The sequence below is a fragment of the Chaetodon trifascialis genome, chromosome 20 (genome assembly GCF_039877785.1).
Source record: "Chaetodon trifascialis isolate fChaTrf1 chromosome 20, fChaTrf1.hap1, whole genome shotgun sequence".
Lineage (NCBI taxonomy): Eukaryota > Metazoa > Chordata > Actinopteri > Chaetodontiformes > Chaetodontidae > Chaetodon > Chaetodon trifascialis.
The window spans coordinates 16913764-16941532 of NC_092075.1; the positions used below are offsets into that span (position 1 = coordinate 16913764).

Sequence of the window (27769 nt, forward strand, 5' to 3'; positions counted from 1 at the left end):
AAGGGAGGAGGGGTACAGGCACAGTATCTCCAGGAGGCAGGGAGTGCTTGAGGAAAAGACCAGAGGAGACATGGCGAACTGGCAAATCTGCTTTTTCAGGCTCTCACAGGAGACAATCGCAGCATTTGTTACCTAGTGCTGATTTCTTGGACTGTTTTTGTGAACGATTATGCCATATGAAAGTATAAAAGTTGGACATGTGTACAGTGCTGCAGACACCTGTGCTGCTGATTGATACACACTGCAAACATATGGCATTTTGTCCCACTGGGTCCCATGTGTTGCCTTTGTCAAATAACAAAGCCCTCTAGTGAAGCAATTATTTGGCCAAGAAGGAAGTTGAGTGAAATTATCAGAGAGCCAGAAAGTCAATTTAGGCAGGTGGATGTGGTGAATGGGTGAGTGAACTTAACTTGGGACGTTGCCACAAGAGACTACAGTTTGTTTCCTGTCCATGTAACCATGACGATGAAGGGTCTAATCTTAATGAAGTGGTAATTTTAACCTGAAGAATTTTTTGGTAACCGTCTTGGAAGATAATGTCAAACAGTGACATCCTGCTGATAGCTTATATTTAATTTAGAGGACTGGGTTTTTCTTTTACTTTGCCACAGTTTTCCCGCTCTTCAGGGTTAGGGTTAGGGGTTAGCCGTAACTAATCCCTTAGAGGTGGAACTAAGCGCACAGAATAGAATTGTGAGCATGATGTAGCTGTGCAAACCCATCGAATGCATCGTCATTAGTGAGTGGCTGCATGTAGGGAAAAAGTGGGCAAGCTAAAAAAGCAGAATGTTAAATGAATGACAGTACCAACTGGTGCAATAGCTTTCCAGTCTTTATCCAGTCATAATCAGGAACCGATCTTGGTAACTATCCTGAAAACAACATTAAGCAAATGTATTTCCAATTGCCTTTCTTTCAATTCACCTGAGGTCTAATCCCAACTGCTGCTGACAGACATTTTCATTCATATCTTGGGGCTATACATGTAAAGTATGAAACACACATGTAAGGAAGCACATGTAACTTAATAGCATTTAACTGTATTATCATTAACTTTATTAACAACCACTAATGTTGGTCTCGTAATATTAAGAAATACTAGTATGTATTTTTATAATGTCGAAAAATATATGTAACATTATTCCATTATCTGAAAGTTAGAATCCAGTCTTAAATCAAAACCTCATACAATAAGTTCCATTTAGAGAAGCAGTGATACCAAACTGTTCGTTGGTGTAACTGGAGTTGAAATACAGCGCAGAAATTAATATATCAAGAGTACAATGCTGTGATTTTTTTGCCCACAGCTTCTTTCTAAAGACATTTTTGTCTGAAAACAGCACTTTTTTTAACCACTATTCTAGTTTATTAGCTCATAAAGCACAACCTCTGTATTTTATCAGCTCATGAAAGAAGAATCTACACTATGTAAACAGCATTGCTTGTATAGAACTAACAACTTTGTAAAAGGGAAAAACAGACTGAAGACTTACTGGAATACTACTTACTTACTTGAACCTAAAACTGTGACACATTATAGAAATGTAATAAAAAGATAAGTAGTGGACCACAATATTGTGTCACCTAAAGATCACACTGCAACCACGCTGTTTAGTGTACCTCTAATTATGTATTTAAGCTCGTAAATCTGGCTCCACCACAGCTATATTTTCACTTGTTTTGTCTGATTAGACCTCTTCTAATGAATGTGTGGGCATGCACAGACTGTACTTGACTGACATTTTTATGCCTCAAGACAGGCAGCTTACACAGGCATTCGGACCATGTCAGCAGACTGGGGGAAAAAACAAATAAAACATTTTAAATATTTTGTTGACCAGTAAAACTAGCAATTGGAGGGTTTGAAGAAAAGATGGAATTGAGATTTTCCTGACCAATAATGAAATTTTGATGTCAGTATCTATTATTGTCTTTGTAAACTCCAGGCCTGTATTTGTTTATCCAAGTATAGAATCAGATAAAATAATGCAGTTGCTTTTTGTTAAAGTCCTCTGGGTATTACCTGATGGGTATACTTGACATTGCCTGATATCATCATGGCTTTTAAAAGTGGCATTATGTTTTTTGAACAGCGACACAGAGTGTCAAACTGCCTCTGAGTTGCGTCTGACAATGTTATGATATCAAACAGACTACCTTGTGATACAGCTGACAGCTTTGCACTGTAGCTGCTGAGCTAACTTTAACGTTAGCTACGCAGACTGACAGGGAGAGCTGCTTCACAGCTTTGAACCTCGGAGGTCCCCACCCTGAGCTGGTGATAAACATAAAACAATGAAAGTATTGTATGATTTTCAAGGTCTTACTCTTGTGCACTCAGTGCCAAACCATTCAGTCATGTTTGGAGTACAAAGAAATGCGATGTGAAACTGGCAGTTGAGCTTGCTGCTCCCACTGTCCGACCTAAACTCAAAAAGGCAGAGAAAATTGTGTGGGAGTGGACAATTTTGTATTTAAAGCAAACTGCATTTGGTCTCCTGCCTGTAGATGAATTATTAATGAAAGTTTAACATTAATTAACGGGATTACTAAATGTCTAAAACTATTGATCTACTGCTCTGGAGTAAGGAAAAAAAAGTGTTTGCATATGTTTTTGCATCCCCCGCAGTAGAGAATACTCTCTATGCTGCAAGGCTAGTATGTACCAAGGAAATCCATCATTATCCACAACTTTGTAAAGACGCACGTCTCTCAAATTGAAACAGACTGTGCACTGAGTGATATTTCTTTGCCAAATAAGAGTTGGCTGAAGTTTAGTGCGTTGGTTTGCCAGCTTGTTTGTTAGCGCTGGAGTTCAGTGATCCACTCTCTAGCGCTGAACGGTGGTGATGTACTTTCATCTTACAAAGCTACTTATCAAGTTCTTAAATCCCAAATGCTGGCCTTCTTTGAAGATTAACAACGCTGCTTCTTTGAGCTGTTACGGAATCGCAGAAGACAAGAATCTCAATTCTTATTTGGATCAACTTTCCCTCACTCATTTCTTGAGGCGTTGTTAATTATGTAAGTTACGATTACAATTACAGCAATGACACTGAATCTGAATATTGCACTCTTCAAAATCACAGTTTTGGTATTAAAATAATTAATTGTTCAGCCGAACCAGATAAACAGCATAAGCTCCCTTTAAAATCGCTCATTTTATTGGTGGTTCTGGATTTGCCAGAGAGCACTTTGTTTACACTTTTGTTGTTCTTTTATCCAAGTAGGAGGTATTGGAAATCCCAATAACTCCAATTCAAGACGACCTGAGCTGTATTTCCCATTCAACAGCTCACATCTACAGTCTCTACAATTTATGTGAATGTCGCTTTAGTGAATGGATTTTGGTGATCTCAGCAAACTCGCAACATACCTGCATCCAACTTCATCCTGGCAGAAGTCTAATCAGCCAGAGTAAATGACAACACCTGTCTGGGTGTGTGGGGGCCTTCATGTTTGAAGTTTCCAGCCCCAAAACCTTAAGGACCAAAGAGAAAGAGGCAGTCTCAGGCAACTGTATTCTGCTGGGCTCTGACACCATTCTGTGCCAATCTTGACAATACCTCACTGAATCCTAGCCACAGCAGCGTAAATGTGTTGTGTTGGCTTTTGTTTTTCCACACTGCCATCCGCAAGGACTGCTGGCGCTGCACAGGGCCATAATGAAAGGCACAGCCAGCTGTGCTGGCCAGCAGGATGGCATTTTCATCAAGCTAAACGAGGCTTACATCAGCTTCTCAATAATTAAACGCCTGAAATAAGCAACAGTGTAGACCCCCCCCCCCCCCCCCCCTCAATAAACTACTGTAAACCACTGACATCCGTCAGTGATGATGTTGAAAAGGAGAGATCATTTTTGAGATGATGAGATTTGGATTACAGTTATGTTGAGAGAGACAATACACTGACTCTGATTGCTCCAGAAATACTTGCAGTGGTAAAAGAAAAACAAAACGAGCACTGCTTTGTTTTGCAGCAAACTGCAGTCAAGTTTCATATTCGTGCCAGACGTATGACTAACACATCAGGCACAGGATTGTACATACCACTGTCTGAGCCTGGGTCCTTCAACATTTTCTGGGCCTCTTTTTAGGTTCCAAAATAAATCAGCATGTCATGATGTTAATTTGTTTATGACATATTATATTAGATTTGGCACAGATCATGACAGCAGCTTGCAAGTGATTAGACATAAATGCCAGGTTTGGAACATGTCTAATGTATTTATTTTTCTTTAAAAATACATCAAAAAGGCATTATGTTGTTCTAAACATTCTACAAAGCAGCTAACTTGGATGCTACAGGCTAATTTGGATTGTAAAGAATCCCGATTTTCTGCAGTGCTTGACAATTTTTACCCAAGTTCCACTAGGACTGTGGAGTAAAACTGGATAACGAGGAATTTAGTGAGGCACACAATGAACATATCCAACATTCTTCTCTACTGTGACGATGATACTGTCACAACTTCTGCCTGTCAATGCCGGAATGTCGAAGTCAAAGTTGAACTTAAAAAGGGTTAGTGATCTCTTGTCAAGCTCACGTATCAAACAACATATGCAAACATTTCTGGCTCTTTTTACATGTGCACTGCACAAGCCCAGATTTGTTTACTCTGAGAACTCTACAGCAGCATTTTCAATCACGGGAGAGTAGCCCTGTATAGACCATATTCACATGGCAGCCCTTTTTCTGTGACTTGACACTCAGGATGGAAAGCTCAAATGCTGGTATCAAAAAGGATAATGTTGAACTGCTGTGAGTAATTCTGAAATATTAATGCACATCTTGGACACATTGATTTAAGCCTGGAAGCAAAACACACTGGATGTGATCAAGCTTGCAATATAACGTTAACTGTCTTGCTGTCTCTTCACCCGACCTCAAATTTTCTGGTTACATCAGTAATATCATGTGACATTATACCTACTAAAAGACATATTTCTGTGTGAATGAGTATCACACAGAAACATTATAGATTACATCCAAAACAAGAGTCTGGCCAAAGGTTTGTAGCGGTAAATGTTTTGTGTGGCATGAAGAGACTGGCAAGACATGCCTGCTTCATTATATTACGTTATAGTGTAAGCTTGGTTACGTCAAGTGTGTTTTACTTCCATAATTTCGATTACTACATTATCCTGCACAGGATACACAAGGCATCCTTACATGTCATTTCAAATATTTGCATTAATTGCAAATATTTTTCTTCTTGCCTTTTGTATAATTTACTAAAATTATGTCAAAGTGACGATAACCTACAGTAATTAGAGGAGAAATGATAGTTTGAGGTGGTATTATACACTTTGGTGTGAAATTTTTATTTATTTATTTTTTTAGTGCTTCTTTTTACAACCTAATTTAGCAAAATATTGAGCAAACAAAGCTTTTCATTTCCCTCCAACTCAGTTGGACCCATAGGTGAATTTTCAATAGGTGTGCACCCATTGGTTGAAGGGCTGTATTGTCCTAAAAAAGCATGCTGCCTGAGATCAAACAAAAGATGACCAATTCTTTTCTTTCTTTCTTTCTTTCTTTCTTTCTTTCTTTCTTTCTTTCTTTCTTTCTAAGAGGGTGATAATTACTGTGGTGTATAAATATACCCTCATATCACTGAGGGATCCACATTTAAGCCATATCATACACTCTGGGATTACCGTAGTGCCTGTGCAGGTTACCGTAAATCTCCCCACACAACTGAGGAAGTGTGTGCTGTTCCAGAGAAACTCGGCTGAACACTGAAAGGCAGTTTCACTGCGCATCCATATATGAGACTATAGGCGGGCAATATGTCCAAAATCTTCTAACACGGTATCTGTAATGTTATGTCAAAGTAATGGTATATATCATGTTATGGTAAGTGTTATGTCAATTTTTATTAAGAAGTGGTATAAAATAACCATACTGTACCATACTTCTTTTCTTCTTTTATTTGGAACTTCCATACAAATAAAAACAACTGCCTCACATGAGACAACACTTCAGTTAAAAACAAAAGACTCAAAACAGTAAAACTAACTTTCTTTCAAAATGGAACCTTTTAAGGTTCCAAACGAGAACAACAGAGATGTAACAGAGGTGCATTATCTACACCAACTGTTGTGATCAGGACACATGTGGTAAGCAGTCCTGCTGAACAAATCATGTGACCTTGCAAAGCAGCTGGATTGCTACATCGTGCTGCCCACCCGAATACATAGCAGAGACACTAAAGCCGTTTTCTCATATGAAATTCAAACAATGTCCACAGAATCAGGTCCAGACAGTGTCCAGAGTTCCTCTTTCATATATGTAGCACATTTCTCCATGTCAGACGCGTTCTCACTGACTGGTTATACTGTTTGGTTTAGGCGAGGGGTGGTGCCTGGGTAGAGCGTGTAGGAGGAAGAGGAGGACTCATCTGTAATGTGGACTGTTTCTGCGTTGATATCAATATTACATGTATTTGGATGTATCCGCAATATCAACGAAAGAGTGGAGAGCAAAAACAGGTAAGTAGAAAAGAGTACGAAGCAGCTACACTCAACACATCCACTCGCTTGCTGTGTAGCAGGGTAGCAGTGCATACACTGTGAATGACAGTGTTCAAATATGGCTTAAGGGATAGCTCCTGTGGTGGAAACACTACTGCCAAATCTCTACTGCTGGACACATTTCTCCTGTTGCATGGTACATACCGTCATATCACCCAACCTTGCACAAGACCATGCAGATCATAAACCTTCGTCACCTATAAAAGACTTCCAGCCTTGAACAAGTTAACAGGATCCAGTTTTTAGTGCGGTTAAAGGCCTCTCAAGCAGCTCATCTCTTGCATGTGATAGCAAAACGGTGCCGATCAATACCAGTGCACTTCATCCACCTTTTCTGTGAATTTTGCACCGACTGATAATGTTGTCTCTTACAAACTGAAAAGATTTACAGCAATTTGCGAGTTTATTAATAATATATAATAAAAATTCCCACAGAAACACATATTTATGCACCAGTGCATCCCATCCCATCCCTGCACACACACACAGACACACACACAGACACACACACACACACACACACACAGACACACACACACACACACACACACACACACACACACACACACACACACACACACACGTATATATATAGTACAGTACAAACAAACATACTTTCCAAACAAATTGCTTAAAACACATATGAGCCATGCCATGTTGATGTGGAGAGGTGTTTGCAAAATAGTTAGACGTTGTCCAATTATTCATGGTCCCTTAAAGCAGACACCAATACCATGAAAAACATTTGCAAAATAAAATGTAGACAACAAATAAGAGATAAATATTTTGTTTCAAAACAGTAATTAAAGCCACACACAATAAATCTCAGAGAACACAAAATTCAGTATTGCATTATTGTTATAATGTGGTCCTCTGAGCCCATGTTGTTGATTGCTTCCCCTGGATCAGATTAATTGTTTTCCATTTTCCACTTTAAGGTTTAAGTAAAACCTGAATAATTGGAGACATCTAATATTAGAAGTCAAGCGTGTTATGAACGAAGAGTCAAGGGTGCTTAGCTGTGAATCAGAAGTGTCTTTTTACAGGGCATATTTGATAAAGGATTTACCTCTCTGTTGAGCCTTTGTATTTTGATTTTGAGTTTTTATTTTTAGGCTGATGCGATGGATCATACCTCACACTCCCTGGAGCCAGAAATTGTGCAAGTGCAGGAACCAGTGCCATTGCCTAGCACTTCCAATGCCTCTGGTGTGGCAGCAGGGTTGTAGCTCATGTAATACTCTTGCAGCTGGGAGCTCAGGTTCTGCTCTGGCTCTGGACTCTTTTTGCGACGCTTCCTCCCCACCATGGACCGCTGCTGCAGCAACCTGGTTGCACCTGGATAGCGCCGCCACAGCACATAGATAATTGTCAAGAGTAGGGACATGCTGAAGAAGAGTGCCACGCTGCCCACCACCACTTTGTGCAGAGTCATGTGCTCCATATCTGGGGGTGGTGTAAGAGTGGGTCGAGTGCGAGCAACTGAGTCTCTTGGGTCTTTGCTCATATGCCCTGGAAACGTAGGATGAGGAATAGGTCGAGGTCTAAATGGTGGGGGAGGACCAAAGGTGCCGGTTGGTGGCATAGGTGGAGAGCCACTTGTAGGGGCATAGGTTGGTTCAGCAGTGGCTTCAGAAATTAGTTCGGACATTGGTGAGGGTGTTTCAGTCAGAAAGTAATCAGTTTCCTCACAAATACCATGATTCCTTGTGGCTTCCATAATTTTTTCTCCCTGGAGATACTTTGGGCTGCTGCAAATCATCGTGGTGTCTTTACTTCCCCGAAAATTCCTCAACCAAGCCACAAGTGGGCATATGCCGGTTCCACAATCCCACATGTTCCCAGCAAGGCTGATGGAGGTCAGTGAGATCCATGCTGACACTGCCTCCTGAGACACATTGGACAGTTTGTTGGATTCCAGGTTGAGGACTTGAAGGTTGGGCAAGCAGTGAAACACGGCTGGGTCCAGGGTCTGGATTTCATTTCCAGACAGATCAAGTTTCTGCAGTGTATACCAAGTCCATGGAAGGCCCTGATTGACCACCCTGATGCGGTTCCACTGCAGATAGAGTGATCTCAGGTTGGCTAAGCGTGGAAACAGAAAAAAGTTGATTCGTGAGAACTGGTTGTGCTCCAGATGCAACTCCATTAGCTTCTGTAGCCCCAAAAAGGTGGTGCGTGTGAGAGCCTTGATTCGATTGTAGCCCAAATCCAGAAACTCCAAACTTCGGCATTCCAGGAATGCTCGAATTGGGATGTTGGAGAGACCATTTGAGCGTAGGTGTAGGTTTTGTAGTTTTCGTAAGCCATGGAATTGACCTGGCTGCAGGATTTCCAATTTGTTGTAGGACAGGTCCAGACTGCGAAGATTGGGAATTCCATGGAATGTTGAATTGTGCAGGGATGTGATCTTGTTGGAGCTCAGTATTAGCTCTTTAAGCCTGCGGACCCCCTGGAATGCTCGACTGTCAACAGCTGAAATCTGATTGTGGTCCAAGTATATCCAGAGAAGTTGGCTAAGGTGAGCAAATTGATACGGTAGGAGGGTATGCAGTTCATTGTAGCGCAGAGAGAGGCCTTGGCAGCCTACTGAGACATTTTCTGGGACATCCAAGAAGCCAGAAGAATCACAATGGACAGTTTTCCCCTCACATCGGCAGCTGTTGGGGCAGGTGCGCTCACCAAAGCTGAGCAACAGGGGAGCCCGCAAGAGGAGGAGGAGAGGAAAGAGGAGGTGTGTCAGTCGTCCATCACACAGCAATGAACCTATAAGAGAATATGAAACAGAGAAACAGAGAAAATAGAGAAATTTAAAGACTTCAAAGATCAAGTCACATGTTTAGATGTTTGCAAATATGCTGAAGACAAATCAAAAATTCTGCATCCTATTTCAAACAAAAGGGATTTGTAACTTTTCCAACACAAAACCATGTGAAGTAATTTAAAGTTCTTTGTTAAATAATGCCAGAGGAGCTTAATCACATAAATGGAAAAACTAGACGAAAAAGTAAGGCTGTCATCTTCAGAAGATAATCATGGAAGCTGACTACAAAATACTGACTTTTGAAAATTACTTATGCAAAAGCAAATGGAAGCTTAATAATTGCAACTATTGCACGAATCACAATCGACACTTTGCATACCATCCTTTTTAGTTTTCTCATAATCACGGGTCATGATGTTGGTTTCTGCAAAAGAGAACTTTGAGATTTTACTCTCCTCAAACATATTAATGTTCTGAGTGTAATTTTATCAAGGATGATGGACATCTGGACAAATATTCTTCACATCTGTTCAGAGTTAAGATAATGCCAAACTCTGCTTAATTGTAAATCAACCAAGAACTTGGAACCTCTATTGAGTAAGTCTATTAATATAATTCAATATAAACGCAGTGACTGACTAAGTAAAGGTCTTGCAATTGTAGGACAATAGAACTGGACAATGGTGTTCTTGACTGTCCAAGTCAGTCACCTAATGGAGGCACTTTCAAATTGAAGCTGACAGTTGGCCCTTTAACCCTATAGCCTTGTTTGATTTCAGATTCCCCATCCTGCAGTGCCAACACATTAAATGATGTGTCACTGTTCTAATACATTTTGACTGCACTATATGTCAAGGGACACATCCTTGACCCAAGGCTCTTATCTAGTGGCACTCGAAGTAATGCTCAGGCTTAGAATGTTCATATCTCAGGACAATGCTGCTTTCAAAGACTTTTACCTCCCCAAGGCACCAGTCTGTTCCCATGTTCGGTTTTTGGAGCAACTGCACTGCTGTTAACCACTTCAGATTTGACAATTAACAATGAGGACCTAGTCTACAAAGGCATAAATGGAGGAAGGGTGTTAATTTTGTTTGGACAGGCTGTGGCGGCAGTTGTTTCTGAGTAGAAAGTGGGTGAAAGCAGGGATGACAAGCAGCATTGTGGAGATGTGTAAAGTAGTTGGGCCAGGGATTTTTTAATATATTATACAGAGTTTCAAGGTCTAGTGGTTCTTAATAATAAATGTTTCCACAGGTATGAAGTTTATTATTGAGTATTGGAAGTACTAACATTTGTTGAATTATAAGATTCTAATTTGTGTGTGTGTGTTTGTGAGAGAGAAATTATTAAGTATAAAGTCTTCTGTTTAGTTCATGCTTTCAGTAATTTCAAATTATTTTTTACTCAGTAGATTTGATTTTTTGCTTTCAAAGTGCTATTACTGCAGAAGCATTTAGGCTACAAGTCTCTACATATCTTATACATAAGCAAAGAATACTTTCACTTGTTTCTTCTTATATACATGGATTTCCATCTTCCATCTCAGAACACATATTGACAGAAGAGGAAAGTCATATTCCTCATGATTACACATTAACATTAATTCATGCATACCTAAACAGAACTTATGACCACTTGACGTCTGCCATCCACTGATGTGGAAGGAGTTGACTACGTGTACAACACTCATGTTTGTACTTACACTTGTGATGACCCTTACTGACACATTGCATTTGTTAATTCTTAAATGTAGCCACAACTATGACATTCTCAACCTCCAAACCCTCATCCTAACCATAACCTGAACTTAATACTAACCTTAAAACAAATCCCCCAATCTTTCATAGAACTGTGGACTGAACAAAATGTTCTTCCTTTTTTGAAAATGTCCTTACACTCAAGGTCAAACATTTAAAATGGCCCTCTCAAAAATAAGTAGAGCACACACACACACACACACACACACACACACACACACACACACACACACACACACACACACACACAGCTTAAATGTTTCCATTTGTTTTATATATGAAGTCACTGTTTGACTTTGGTCAAGGCTTATAAGAGGACAGCAAGTGAATGACAGGAATACGAAACAGATATGCATCGTTTCACTGGCAGAATGTAAAACTCTGCATATATAAGATTTGGAGAGATATAGTATTGCTTTCCGGAACTGTGTGGAGAGACAGACAGATGTGATTTAAGAGACCAATAATCAATAGTCATGATGGGAAAACTACATGAATCAATGATGCAAGTTGATAAATTTGTTATGTGCATTACAGTCACTTGATATTCACATTGACAATTCCTCAGAAAGCTGAACAATAAAGTGTTGCGTAATGCCTCTTGTAAATGTTCATTATGATCCTAAAAACATAGTTTTAATATATAGCAAAGCTCCAGGTGATGTTTTATGAACAGAAAATCGTTTGTAATGTCTATGTGGAAACCTGCTGTTGTAAGCTGTAAAAAGAAACCACATTATTTCATATATATCATTATACCACAGCTTCGGGTGGGTCACACTGCACTGTGACAATTTCATGCTAATATGGGTAGCAAAAGTCTCACATGATCTGCATTAATCACACACTAATAATATGTCACTATAACTCAGTGCAGACACGCTCATTTGGAGCCATAAAATTGCCAAACAAGACTAAGCACAAAAACAATTGACTTTTACCCTCTGAAAACTATATTTTACTAGTAGCTGAATTTTGTTTTAAAACTTTGCACACCATATTTAACAGTCCTTGCCAATGAAAATTTATTCCACGCTGTAATGAGTTGGGGGTGGAACAGTAATTAAAATTCTGTTTAATATACAGCATAACTTAGGACTTTCAGATCATATTTAATGGAATTGCATGGGTAGAAGTTCTATGTGGTACACCAGTTGTCAGTTCCTTGCGACTGTGCAACATGAGCTAGGGTATGAGCACTTGCAATGGCACAATTTTAATGGATCTGCTCCAATTACAATTATCATGTGGGGCCTGAAAAGGGTCCATACTTTAGCCAAGGCTGCATAACCCTCTAAATCTGTTATTTTAATAATACACAATGTCAAAAAATTATTCATGCATCAGCATCAAAAGACAGTGATAGACAGCCATGGGATACATATAGACTTGTTTCTTTAAAGTAAGTGTAATCGGTTAAAATGCTCAAATATGAACACTTTGTCACTTTTGATATTTCTGAGATTTCCTGCAAACAACAATCAATCAATTATTGCATTGCACTGAGCTTTATATTCAGTGCTTTTATAAAAATGACTAGAAATAGTAGAAAAGAAGAAGGGAACGAATGTAAAATATTGTTGGATTTTCGTGACTATGGCAGAATGCAAGCAAAAAATAAAGCAGCAGAAGGAAAGACGATGTTAACGAGCATCTGAGGAGTGAGGATACACACTCTGTCAAAATGCATGTTATAAATAAAAATCCTCCAAGCAATAAATGCACTGCCACTTCCATCACCTCCATTAGGTACCCTGTGAAGTGGGCAAGTGTCCACGTGACTATACACAGTCGTCACTTTTACCAAAAGGATAATCCCATTGGAGTATTATGTCTGTTGTGAGCCCCTTAGGGAAACCTCACTAAGTCGAACCACTGAAGCTACATTTGGGATCTTTCGTGCTTGTGCCCCTAATAAAAAACGTAGAAGTGGATTCATACATATTTTAAATTGTAGAAAACTGCAGGCTGTACAATGTCATAGAAAACCACAAAATTCAGCCACTGGCTCATTTACGCCTCCACATGACAGCATCTTTAATTAGCATATACTGGTTCAGCATAGATTTCTGCGGAGACAGAAGAGTAATAAAAACCCACTGGACATGTGTACACCGGGCTCCCATAGGAGGCTTTACAGAGCAGGATGAAGAGACTTTTGATTAATGATTATCCAGTCATTAAATGTGGTATTCTGCAGTGGCATCACACAGATTTTCTCTTTTTTTTCATACGTTAGGTGACACCATGTGGCTATTAGGGCTCTACGGGTCTTGCTAACATTGCATGTGCCATCTCCGCCAAAGACATTCAGGGAAACGAGGACTCTCCCTTAACAACGTGCACGGGGGCGGGTTGTGGGGGGCCTCCTACAACTTTCCAAATAACAGGATTTTTACACGAATCTTTTCAAAACACTTTTTCTCTGGGTCTGACTGAAAGTAAAGACAAAAAGCAGCTGCCTGGAGCAGCTATTATGACTAACTGCATAGGGATCGACATCCAGGTCAACTAGTACACTATTTGTTTACACGTGCGAGGCTGTGAGTAGCTTTCCATTGCGCATGTGTTCGTGAGCAGCAGTAGCTAACAAGTGCCTGCGAGTTTCTTGTAATAATTAACTGACAAGATACACACCGTGCAGTTTTCATCTACTACCACTACCCCTCGACGATGGAGACTCCAGTTGTGGCTAATTGCGCAGCAAGTTCCCCGAAACAGTACTCTGAGACACCACATTCTTTTTATTTTTGTAATCTCTTTTTCTAGAAAGCCACCACCATATGCTTTGATTGAGCTGGCCTCTGTAGGGGGTGATACAACGTCGGCAGGAGGACAGCGTTTTTAAGCGATGTATTTGTTGCGGTTACACAATCGTAATTCCTTGCATTCATGTACACATCTGCTTTCCAAGTCTGGCATCAACAGGTCCAACTCTCTGCAGCGAGCGTTTTCCTCCTTGATCGGCTGTGGAGAGCAGTGAGTGCAGGAGCACCGCCAGTTTCATTACGCTCCTGTTGCCCTTCTGTGTCTGCCTTCATTCTTCACGTCTCCTCTTCCATTTGACTTAGCGCCTTGTCTGTGTACTCCGAACAAGTACGATCAAGCATTAAAGTGAAAGTTGGCCTCACATATATGAACAGATGAAATCCCGCAGTTGAAAATGCAGGGTGGTAAGGTGATTTGTGTCAAAGATATTAGAGTTATTTGGAAAGCTGTATGAACATTATGCAACCTGTTTTGATCAAAGTTGTTGTCCTCATTTCTCTGAATGTCCGCAATGGAGGTGGCAAGTGCAAAGTTCTTTACAATACAATAGCTGCATTCAAGGGAAATGCACCAGGTTGAAATTAACTGGAATTATCCTTTCAGACCTTACTTGTAAGGTCACTCTTGATTCTTGGCAGTCGCACACCAACAACACTTCAAAGACAAAGTGGAGTGAAATTAAGCTTTATAATAGACTTTTATAGAGTTTTATGATGATTAACACACACAACACACTCTACAGATACAACTGACATTATCATTTAGAAAGCTGAAATGTTAGAAAGGAAAAATGTGACGGATTTAAATCATCATCAGTGAAAAAAGCTAAATTATACAGAATCTGTATCTGTCACTGTGGGCAGAAGACATGAAGTTAGAGCCTTAAAAATAAATGAATGCCCCAGCCGGTGCTATCTGTTCCCCCTCAGAAAAGATTTGATCTCATGTGGTAAGCTGCACACATCTGTTTACCTGGCTCTCTCTTCTTAGTAGAGCATGACCAATCAGCGCCAGAGGGTTTCAGAGATTTCATATCTCATAGCAGTTATATCTTGGAGATTTTTGAACAACTTGTGCTACAACAATGTAGAAGAATGTACATTTACTTAATTATCCTGTTTCTAACAACTTTCAAGTCTCAAGTCCACTTTTTTTCGTTTTGAATGTCGGTGGAAGGGGTTTGCGTGGTAGGTTGCGAGCCTTATAATGGTGTTGCATACATCGATTTATTTTTATCATAGAGCTTCAGCGGATTGAGCCCACACTGTCTTTATTTTTTTCCTGCAGAGAATCCAGCTGCAACACTCAGCCAACAAAGGTTTGTTGCCATCTTCAAAAACCTGTATCCCTGGTTAACCCTCGGCTAAACACCAGTGTAGAATTTTGATGCCTTGTTTTGTTAAAACTATGAAATAAAACCTAGATGTAATCATATATTAAAAGAGTGCTGCACCAATTTAGCATTGTACTCTTGTAACACTGTCTCATGATGGACAGTTGGTATAGAAAGTATCGCAATCAATGCAGCAGAAGCAGAGATATCAGCTCTTTTATTCCACACATTCTTCTCCCATCACTTGAGGCAGTTTATCAGATTTCATGCATTCCCCTCTGGAGCCACAAAAGGATTTATACAACTTTTTTCACGTCTCTTCCACAAGACCTGTGAGCAGACTTTGAAGTATAAAATCGCTGCAGATCCCCTCTAACTTTTATTTGGTTTAGGATTTATTAATTAAAAAAAAAAAAGTGCAACAGTAAAACCTTGATTTTAAGCTGATTTAAAATCAAATTCTTGTTGGTAAAACCCAGCGTACTGCATTCCAGCCAGTGGATCAGTGCATTAAGGGAAGGACAAGATGGGTAGCTGTGCCTCACAGCAAACTGGAGCACGGAGCACATTGCTTTTTCTTTTATTGTGTGCAACGAATAACGCTTCAACACAATTTACGTCCGATAAAGACGCAATTGCAGCCAATAAATATCAATTAAAAAACAGGCTCTGTGCTCCAGTGTCCCTCTGGGCTCAACTACTGGCTGTGTGGGAGTAGTTTTCTGAAGTTAGACTCCAATGTTCACGCTGAATGTCAACTAAAATGGGCTTGCAAATGCACGAAACAGCAAAAGTTAAATCATGTAATTTCTTAAAATATATCTTTCCCCCAATTACCTCACCTACGGTCACGGATGGCACCCTTTGTGAAATCCCATGAAAGTGACACAGCTTCTCCCCACTGAGAACAGAGCGGATTCTGGCAGACCCAACAGAGTCAGCTGTCGTCTTCTTTGGCAGTGTGACAAGTTGATATTTCATTTGAATGCACATTGCTCTGAGCACTGATGCAAAGGCTATTACCCAGAGTGCCCAAAGTGAGTTGGCCAAGAGTGCTAAGGCCGCACGCTGAGCCACTTCAAAGAAATGAAAAGTGCGTAAGAAAACAAAATATATCTCCTATTTTGTATTAAATGGTCTACGATACTATAGGCTATATACATCAAAAGGAAGCTTTTCTTTGTGGCAGATTTTCAAGGTTATAGACTGTCAGAAATGTATGAACATTATAGATATGGATTTATTGTACAAATGCTAAGTTTTCTACCTTTATTTTTACTTGAGACATATGTACTATATTATACAATACTTCTCAACATATGCATAGTGCATCCTGTGGGAAAGACTGGGAGGCAGTATTATATATAATAATATGTCTTTTTACAGACCTTAACTCGTCAGATATGGACTTGTTATTTTCTCCAATCGCACCTCCTGCCTTCCTTTCCTTCTCCGACTGTCTTCCTCTCTGACACAGGAGCCAAGTGTTTTTAAAACGTGTGATGTGCGATCGAGCTTAGGCAAGCAAAATTCTAGGGCACTACAGCATGTGTGATATATTACATTATTGAGTGTTTTCGCTCAGATTTAAGGCACGTAAAATTGAAAATACTTTCAGGGTATGTGACATATTACCAGTCACGGGGCCCATCATGCAACAGTGATTAATTGGACATAGTGGCATTACAATATTTAAATTAAGTACCTTTTGCACACTTAAAACCCATTATTTTACACCCAGTAATTAGAAAATTGGAGTCAGCTGTAATTTCAACTCACAGCAAATGCATGAAGCAGTATAAAACAGCTGATTTATGATAAAAGCTTGTTTTACTGCTACTGGAGCTGCGCACACATGCAGAGATAGCAGGAGCAGCCTGTATGAAGTACACACAATATGGTACAGTGGCAACACGATAGAGGGAAAAATAGAGCATGGCTAGTTTATATCATGGCAGTAATGGCGAAACACAGTTTAAATGGGGCAACATCCATTTAGAACTTAAATGAAATGAGCCCTCCATTTTGTTAGCTCAGTTATTCTGCATGGATTTGTGAGGGATGTAGTAGCCTAACGGAGGTCTAGTGACTCCATGACCTACTCAAGCATAACAGTGAAACAGGGGAATGAAGACAGACAGATTGCTCTAGCTTTGCCTGCTGGCCGCTTTATAGGAAAAAGAGAAAGTCCTGACTTATTACCACTTAAAGACCTAATGCCATGATTAGGTGTATTGATTCCCTAAGTCTAAGCATTAGCATTCCAGATCAATGAGATTAGTAACATACGATATATAGAATTCTTATTTATCCACAAGAGAAATGGCCTGTAATGTACATGAACCCTTCACTGTGAGTGCAGCGCGGCCTTGCTGGTCACCATGTTTATTGATTGACGTGTTTATCATTCTCATTTATACAATGGCCACTTGGAATTCTTAATTCTGATAAGTTGGCAGGTGTGGACTAACTTTCAGTAACCACACAGTTCAACTGGACAGCGAAGATGATTGTGTTTGTTTGCAGTTCTGAGTGAATGCCCCTGTTAAACTGGAGGTAAAGATGGCAACACTGACTGCAGTGCATGCACGCTAATTTGCCGCTGCTATTCCAGGGTTGATTCAGGTCATGCACACGGCAATTATGTGCATTTGGATATTTACAGCCCATTCAGAATATGCGTCTCATTTGGACATTTTACCGCAGTTTGCCATACATGTTCTCTTCCCTGTTTGCGGTCAGCTCTGTGTACGATGAGAAAGTCAATGAGCCAACAGTTTGCGAGGCTTGGGTAGAGATGCAGGCACAAAAAAAAGCCCACCATCATCATCACTCAGCAGATGGAGAGACACACCTACTTTTAAACATTCTGAAAGACTTGGAAATCAGCTGATCCCTGGATAACCAACAATATTGCAACGCTGACCTTTTCAAGGTGATTGAGGAATGAAAGAGGGAGGCTGCGTTTGTTCAACAGAGCGTCGCTGCATGTTAACAGGAATATCAGTGGAATATTCATTGTCATTAGACACGTAAACAGCTTAGAAGGAACATTGTCTTTTTTGAAATAAAGGCAACAGCTGGAATATTTTGTGCATGTAAACGCACTCACTGAGGATAATGTTATTTGTGCAGCTAATAAAATACAATCGATAAAATAGCTACTCTGTGAAAACCACACAGATTTCATTTTAAAGTGTTTTATATTTGCATGAATCTTGACGTCCCACAGTGAAGCCTGTGGGTCTGATTGGACAGCTGCAGTGGAAAGAGGAGCATGTAACCAAAAGAAAATATAGACATTTGGAGAAGTCACAGGTTAGAGTGCAACAGGGAAAGAGAGGGAGCTAACTTCACTGAATATGTGTGTGAGACATGGAGGGAGGGAGGAACTGCAGCCAGTGTGTGTGAGAAGGAGAGTGCTAATGTCTTCTCAGTTTGGGAGATTTAATAATATGGTGTTTCTGTATTCTTACAGTCTGAATATGTTCAAAGCTTAAAGCAATCAGTGACATTTCTTTCTCTCCTCATCTTGAAATTTGTCACAATTTCCAACCTCCCGGCCCAGCTTTGAGAAACATATTCCTTCCCATTTAGCTACTTGTCCGACAATGCAAGCAGCAGGAATACCACAGGAGGGGAACTATATTTCATTATCCTTAAAGCAGAAAAGTGAGATAAAAAATTGGTTGTGATGTTGAAATATAAGTAAATGAATTATAGGTATTTTTCATTTGAGTACACATGGCATTTTGTTGGCATGTGGACGTGGCATGGAGAGGATAATACCTTCCAAGTTGTACATTCCATGATTGTAATGGCGTCATCCATGCATAATGGTATTATCTTGTACATAATTTAGTATTTTGACTGTAAATTCAGCCTAGTTTTCTCAGTAAAGTAGGCTTCTGACTACATGTAGAGTTCAACAACTGGCTAATATCATTTTCTTATTTCTTTTTTTTAAATTCATCTATTAATTGTTCACTCTCTAAAATACCAGAAGATAGTGATTACCCAGAACTTCAAGTGATGTTAAAATTGCTTGTTTTGGATAATAAGATATTCAATTTACAATGATATACGAGAGAAAAGCAGCAAATCATTACATCTGAAAAACTGGAAGCAGTTGTTCTGCATTGAAATGTAATAGATAATCAAAAGTGTTTTTTTCATCAAAATTATCTATTATCTTTCTGTTGAGTTGTTGGTCAACTAATTATTTTGACATTTAGACTAACTGATGTCTCACAGGCTTTGAAGCTGCTCATCAAATCCAAATGACAAATGAATGAACTCCATTACAAACAGTTTTCTCATAGAAATCACAGCCTGTTACATCTTATTTGTAGGAATCACTTAGTCTACTTGCCCAAGGTGTGAAATATAATTTGCAAGCAGGGAACCTTCTAAAAAGGCTAATTGGTTATTTAAATGTCAACATTTCTACACCAGCAGGTTTTGTGTGGCTGTGAAAGCTGCCCGCTGCAGAAAAAGGAAGCCTTAATGAGACAAGTTGGATGGAGGTCCACTTGGAAAAGTGACTTTTTTTGAGGCGCTTCGGCCAGATCATTCTGGTCTGGTGCCTACGGCTCCTCTCAGCCGCAGCACTGCCTGATATTTCAGGGACTTTGAGCCTTATGAATATCCAGAAATCATACATCTGTTCAGGCATGTTTGTGTAAAAAAAACAAACAAAAAAAACAAACAGCACTTTTTTAATTGACAAATATAAAAACAACATATGCACTTTTTGAAAACTGAGAATGAAAGCTGCAAATGGATGGTATTTCAAAGATGTGAGAGCAACAGTGGAGTCTGCACGCTGCTTTATATTCCCATTAAAACTTCAACTATCTATTGCTGCAGCGTTTTGATCCGACAGGATGTTCGTGCCTGATGAAGATTTATGAATGAAAGAAAAGCTGCAGCAATAGATAATTAAAGTTAAGAAACAGCGTACAGATATTATTTGCTCCTTATCTCTCTTAGACACCGGCAGTAGCTTAATTCCTTGTCTTAAAGATATACAAAACTTAAGTGATATCTTTCCCTAAACATGATTAAAGCCCAATGGAGAGAATTTCATATTTAAGAATTATCTTTATATTTAAGATTCAGACATTAAAGAAGTCTGATTAGGACGAGGTGTGATGTATGAGTTCACTTCTTTCATTTTTAATAATCAGCTTATACAGGAGCATTTTCTTTTATAAGGACATGTAAAGCAGTACAGCAGAGAACCTCATGAGGCCGTTAGTTTGCGTCTCTAATAGTGGCATCCAGTAAATCAGCCATATCACTAAAAGTCTTCAACCTTGACACCCACAGCGCTTCACATTCAGACTCAGCCTGTCAAAGAGCGACAGCCGAAACTCTCCACAGGCCCAGAGGATCAGACATATCAGGAAGCTGACTGATGCTGGCGTTCCCTGTACACACACACAAGTTATTGGTTTCGAAGTCTGTGCAGAGCAGCTGAGAGCTGCATTGATCGATATGAGTGCTGATGTCAAAAGATCAGCACAAACCGAGACGTTTAAGCTGGCCACTGTGAGACGAGCCCGTTGTAAAGACTGAGGGGTTGACATCACAGATGATGAGAGTGTGTGTGGTATGCTGGTAATAAGCAATGGTGAGAAGGGAACCCACTCAGGAGTGTGAAAGGCAATATTTATTTTTAATCATAATTCATCACTTTATGCCAGTGAACAGCCAATCCCAATGTGAATCAAAGTCAGTTTCAGTAATTCTGCTGTATATTCTGCATCTCATTTTGAGAAATCAACAATGAGATGTTTGTTATTTCTGAGTCATTTGAACGTTGGATTCTTCATTTTAACTGGCCCTTACACTGGTCCTTACTGTGTAGCTGCTGGAAGGGATGTGGAAGAAGACATGAAATTGGGAGGACATAAAAGACCTCTTTTCTTTCTGACATGAATCCTTCAGAATAAAAGCACCATCTGTGCAATGGTAACTGAATAAAAAACATACATTTGGCATAAAAAATGCATAGGTTGTACATATCAGGTTGTAAATACGCATCCTGATTTAAATCTGACTCATACTATCATACATGCATGCCAAAAATATTATGCTATTATTATGTTTTCCTGTTTCCCAAATGTCCAAGTGACCTGGAAGAACATTAACCTTTGTGTTTAAATTTGTGTGCAAGAATGAAAAAATACATCTTTTCCCCCCTCTGCTATCTATATTTTTCTCCATGCCCCCTCTGGGACTTCATGCTTCACACAAAGAGGCTGTCCTCATCAGAAAAATGAAAGCAATGTTCATTTGTTTAAAGGCCCTGAAGACCTAATTTCATTATGAGCTATGAGCTGCTACGTGAACTCACATTTGTTCTGCTAAAGTTAGAACAGCGTCGGTTATTTAACATTTCTATGGTTGTCTTTTTTGTCTGAGCTCGCTCACTGGTTTGAAGTGGGTGGGACTGCTGAAAGAAGCAGAGGTCACTTACTTTCATGCACCAATCAGAATTCAACAATGCTTCGTGACAGTTGTGAGGTAGTTTATGTTATGCTATGTCGCCAGGCCACTGTCAGTCAAATCAACTCAAACCACACCCACAGAGTCCTGACAAAGCAGATCAGCTGAGCTTTTGAGTGTCAAACTAAATAAATAATAACTAAGAATGTTGTTTTCCGAACTTTAGCTTTGTATTAATCAAGTTTTCAGAGCTTTTCGATGCCTAAAATACTCATGTTTGTGTTTTTTTGACAAGCCACCTCTTGTGCTTGTGTGAATACTGGCTGTTGTCACTGACTTGTGGTGGCAGAAGTCGTGTCACATTGTGACAGCAACACGAGAAACTACAGTTAACACTTCATCTTCTACCAACCGTTGGTGTTGGTTTCTTTTAACCATGGCATAGATCCTTCCTCCACCTTGACCAAATAGTTTGCAGTTGCCTAACTTTAACCAAACCTTAACCGCAGTGCTGGCAGCAGTGTCATATACTGTACACTGACAAATGATCTGTTTTGTTATTTAAGCTGGAGGACTTGTATGAAAATAAATTCAAATGAGAAAAAAGCGAACATCATCAAATGTATAAAACCATGACAACCAAAAGTAGGTTGTGGTGTGATTGAGTGATATACAAAATACACAACGTTGTGTTGCAGAGTCTTTTTTTTTTTTTTTTTCTGGTGCTAGCTCAGCTCCCAGTGCTTCCTGCCAGACTCTGTTCTCAGTTTTGTGTCTCTGCCCATATTTCACTTTGTGAGTTCAGCGTGCAGGACACATTGTTTGGGGAAGTCTTTCACAGTTATTTCAGAATTTCAAGGAAAATACAAAATGAAAAAGAAGAGAAAAACAAACTTGGAAGAAGCGTTGCCGTTCCATTCGAGATCGTCTGGCGCTCCAAACTCAAACGAATGACCTAAAGGTACAGTGAGGGAGTTCTTGCCCATGTGATGTGCTGTGTTATGACGGTTTGATGGCGTGTGGGGGTAGTGGTGAAGTGAATATTACTAAACTGCTGCAAAAAGTGCCTGATGGGGGCTTTCAGCCAGGCTCAGAATGAGAGGCAGGCGTCACACTGACTGAATAATCCTTACTGATGGGTTTAGGTATTTTAAAATGAAGCTACATTTGCAGCCATTTAGACTGTTCAAGGTTAGCTAATTATTCTTCTTTCTTTTTTTTTTTTTCTAAAAAAAGGCAGGATTTTTCTTCATGACCATGGCTCTGGAAGAAGCATAGTATAACCGACCATCTTACAGTACCATTTTGTTTCTATACGCACGCTGGCTTTCAGATAAAGGTAATTATTTGATTTAATTTATAGTTGACAGTTTGACTATGATTAGGAATTTACAGAGCTGAGAAACTATCCACATCTATTGTGTAAGAGTGCATAATGCAGCTGCTGAGAACATTAGTGGTTTTGTGCCAATGGCAAACCTGTGAATAACACTAAATCTTGTAATTATCTGCACTATTTTGAGCTTGAAGAAGTGAAATGGAAAAACTGTGTCCACAGGTTACTTTTTTTGTTCAAAGACATTCAGCTTAGGTTTTCTAGAAATATACCCCATGTACCACTTACCATCTGCTCTCAGAAACTGGTTTATTATTGATTAGATTGAAGGTTATTTGAGTGTAATTGCCATGTTGCCCTTGCCTAAACAATTCTACTACAGTGGCCGAGTGTGTTCAGTCATACCTGAGATTATCGGGTCCCTGTGTTGTTGCCTGTGACTCCTGCATTACTTTTCCCTGCCCTTACTTTCTGTCAGCTGGAAAATGTAGCTTCACTGTGTCGTTTGCACAGTTCTGTTGTTGTAGGTAGGAAGGGATGAATATGAATTTCACAGCTTAGTCCAAAAAAGTTCAAATTTGTTGGGCTTGTTAAGAGTGATCAATCTTACGTGTTATTCATTAAATAACAACAACAAACAAAACACAACAGTAATTGATACCAATTTTGAAATGATTAGTCGAATTAAGTGAATTTTCAACCAACAGAAAATCATTTTGATGATCACTTCATTTATCAAGCAGAAATGCCAAACATTCAGCTCCAGCTCTTCAAATGTGATGATTTGCTGCCTTTCTTAGTTTTATATATTTGTGAATGGAACACTTTGACGTTGTGAATTGTTGGATGAACAAAACAAGCAATTTGAAAGAAATGGTGATGGCCATTATTCATACGTCAAGTGACTGAGTAGTTAAGAAGTCCTTTCTTGAAAATCAATATTTACCTAAGCTGCAACTACTTGCTGCCCTTAACAGTTGTAACCCATGCTGGAGAAATCTTCAGCCCTGAAGGCATTATAAACCTTTCCCATTTAATCTGCCCCTGCATGAGGACAAGAAAGGCGCTGAAGATGAAGATGGGTACAGAGACAGAGTTTCAGTCAAGAAGCGTTGATATGCCAACAAATGCAGCCCCTTATTTTGGCCTATAGTAATTTTGATGACATAATTAAAACTGTAATAGTATGTGCTCATTAGCTGCACTAAGCTGCTCATTACTTGGGAAAATGCCACAATTCTGCACAGATGTGTGGGCAGCATGCATCCCTCCAGCCTGTGTCAGCTTTTCAGTCAATTTGTGAACAAACAATAAAAATAAAAAAACAGCAGCATAAATCCCGCAAGTGAGGAGTCAAGACAGACCAAATGAATCACAATGGTGCAGTTTAAAAACAACTCAAACGGCTCTCTCTGCACCTATCAAGCGTCGAAGCGCGCGCTTGCTTGCTTGCGTGCGTGCGTGGATGCGCGCGTGCCAACGTATGAATAATAGTCCTTCAGTGAGCACTGAGATACTCAAAAACAAAAGTTGCTATGACAGAAGGGACTTGAAACATCGTGAGACTCTCGATTGCAACAGCTCCAGACGGGCTTGAAAGTCAGCACCATTTCAGCGCATATTCTGTGACAATTCTGAACACCCACAGTTCCTTTGAACCCCACCACCAAAAAAAAAAAACATATGCAAAGGGAAAGAGTGGAGCTGCGGCACACAAAGCTCATGAAGAGGAGTGTGGGTTTGTGAGGTTTATGAGGCTGAGCGGTGTGCTTTGGAGCACCCACAGTCAGTAAAATGGAGGAGGTGATAGGCAGTGTGGGATGAGATTGTAGGTGCCCGGAGCTGTCAGGAAAAGAGGGGAGGGTAGAAAGAAACCAGGACTGTCTTCTTCTCAAAGCCCTGACATGTTTTGAACCAGAGGGGAGGCCACAGAAAACAGACAGTTCACCAAATTTCGTCCATGTGAAATCAGATTGGGATTCAGTGAATAAACTTGTCGTTGCAGCTCCTGGACGTCGTCTGACTGACAGATAACGCGCTATGATTGAGCTCCAACTCATTCTGCATTGGCGCCTAGACCCACGTCGACTAATTCACATTTTGGACTGCATCACTTCCACATCATAAAGGTGAGAAGATTGCTGTTTCTCTCGTCCCGTTCAGATTCACAAGTACCGAACACTCCGCCTGCAGTATATATATATTTTATTTATGAATAGGGAACAGAAAATCTCAGGAAACATGAGGAAAAAAAATAAATAAATAAAATAAAAGAGGCAAAGTGCTGCTCTAAAGCAGTAGAGATGATAGCTTGCTGCGCAGGAATAAGCAGCGAATGGCTTGGGGAAATTTTCTGAACATCTACACACTCACAGATGCGCCAGAGGATATCAAGCCATACTTGTACGGACCACAAGTGCGCTCAACTAATAATAGTGGTGATTCGCAGACTCCCGGGGCTCTCTAAGCTCTGGCGGCAATCGTTTCAAAATGAGACAGTCCTCCACTCAGGCTACTTACCCATGATGTCTCATCGGTCCGTTCCCCCGTCCTCCGTGGCGCAATCCGCCGCACAGATCACGACTTCCTCCGTGCTTTTCCTTTCCAGTACCTGGAGAGCTCCGGAGATCCGCGCGCTTTTCACGCGAGTGGTGACTCACCTGCCTTCATTCTAAAAACTGTCTCGATTATAAAAAGCTTTTAAAGTTTGCGCCCATGCTCCCTGGCGCAGCGCAACTTTCCAGACCTGTCACAAATAACCGTGCCATCAAGCCCCAAGTTGGAAGTCAAACGCCTGGTTCTACGGGGTTTTTTCACCCGATAGAAACATAGTCTTGGAACAGGTGCCCGCAACAGTAAAACCGTCACACGTCTCAAAAGTTAAAAGGTGTAGAGGTGCCGGAGAGCTCCGCGGGGGTCGGTGCAGTCACCGGCGGAGGCAGGTGTCCTCTGCGCAAACATCCAGCGGAGCGGCAGAGACGCCAGGCAGCGATCACAGCCAGGCGCACGGGCACTGTCAGCGGCTCCTGTGCAGCTCAGCGGCGAGCAAGAATCGCGTGTGCGCGCCTGGCTGCGTGGGGAACGTGTCCGCGCGAGTGCAGGCGCGCGCACGCGGGAGAAAGCACAGGAGAGAGAGAAAGCATTCAATGCAGTGTCGCACAGCTGCGGGCAGATTTGATCAAATGTGAGATTTGCGTTTCTTTAGTTTGTTTTTGTTGTTGTTGTTGATTTGCTTTTCCCGTCATTATCAACACCAACACAAACAATGCGAGAGCTGTCTCCGCGGTCTCCAGGCTTTTTCTGCTCTTAGTCCATTATGCAGGTGTTGTGGAGGATATACTGAGGGCTATACGTGGTCATCATTACAGCATGAGTGGGTAGCCTGATCCCACCTCCTGTTGCATAATTATTGTGATGGGAAGACTAAATGCAAGAGTTTTGTGTTAGAGCAAGGATAAATGCTGAGCAGTCTTTCCAAGACATGATTTTATTCTTAATGTAGTGATGCATTTCAAGTGCTCTCTCATTAGGGAGCATGGCATCCTCCAAACCAGAGGGAAAACAGTTGTTTTGAAGCCCTAATGTGCTTTTGATTTTTGGATGATTAAAAATAGCTGTAGTTTTTAGTAGATTAATTTTCTTGGCAATGGCAAAAGTCCTCCTGCAATGACATTTCTCTCTAATTTGAACTACTCGGTTGAAGTTATATCCACAGACCATAACACTCTCAAATATTTGATTTAGTCCGACCTTCTTTAATCACTTCGTATTGTGATTAATTCCTGGGCTGGTGTTTAGCCTTCCAATTGGTACTCAGACACAAGAAATAAAAAAAAAGAGACAATAAATTCTAAGAAATGTGCCCATTATAAGAAATAGCTTCAGCCTGGTTTGACTTTCAGTTTAATCTTGTCACACATATATAGTGACTTGCTGAAACCTTTATGACTGTATAACATTGAAAGAAGGAGCTTCAAAGTGAGCAAGTATGACGATAAGCTCCTTTTCCTGTCGGGCTGTTACAGCATACTATATGAGTGCCCATGGATGTGGAATGACATGTTCAGCTATCACACATCAGTGTGTACGATTAGGTGTCCACATATTATCTTTCATGACATTGTCATCTACACGCCGACCATTTATGCTACTTACCAGAGGGCAGATTGTTTAAAATTCAAACCATCCCTTAAAGAGCCTCATATGTACTCTTGAAAGGAAACACCCTCTTCAGGAAAGTAATTTCTTTAATATTGTCATTTTTTGACCTCAGTCTTTTTTGTTAGTTTTCAGAAGCAGTGCACATGTGTAACACAAAGCCATATAATGAGAAGGACTGCAAAGACTTGATACAAACTGAGAAACAGAGATAGACAACAGCATGTTTTCCAACCTAACTATTTGTTTTACCATGCTGTGGGCAAAGCAGCTGCAGCGTCTGGCTATGTAATAGTGCTGGTTTGACCACACAGTCATCTTTTATGGGTCAGAGCCCCTCTGAATGTCAGATCTATTCAGTTTCTTTGAGCCAGTCACATGCTAACAACAGCACTTTATTTTTGGATGGACTTGACCTAACAAGCTGACCAATTCTGCCAGAAAATATCCTCCAGGTGTGTGCAGGATTCAGCCCATTATTTCTTTACATACCATGCAGCGTTACTGTACAGCATTCAGCTCCTGCAGCAGTTTTTTTTAAATTGAATCTGGTTGAATTTAGTGAAGTGTAACTCAGTCAGGAGAGACACTTGAGACAAGGAGTGACAAGAGCCATAAAATGAATTTAACAAGCGCAGGGGGCTGCCCAATGGAGGT

At 40.3% G+C, this 27769-nt stretch overlaps 1 protein-coding gene across 3 annotated transcripts in view; it reads right to left on the reverse strand.

Annotated features, from left to right (window-relative positions):
- The window catches only part of lrrtm4l1 (leucine rich repeat transmembrane neuronal 4 like 1), a 46241-nt gene extending 20269 nt beyond the window's left edge, over positions 1-25972 (reverse strand). Inside the window, exons 1-3 of one of the 3 annotated variants that reach the window (XR_011603396.1) lie at positions 25475-25972; positions 7081-9305; positions 5579-7012 (exon numbers count right to left, since the gene is read on the reverse strand). Coding sequence is in view for 1 of the 3 variants with exons in the window: in XM_070988245.1 (XP_070844346.1) it covers positions 7675-9305; positions 25475-25478 (1635 nt within the window). In the remaining 2 variants the exon portion in view is untranslated. Of the gene's footprint in view, positions 1-5578; positions 7013-7080; positions 9306-25474 lie in introns of those variants that run through there. The other 2 variants (XR_011603397.1, XM_070988245.1) reach the window with 2 other exon arrangements.
- Between the last annotated feature and the right edge of the window lie 1797 nt (positions 25973-27769).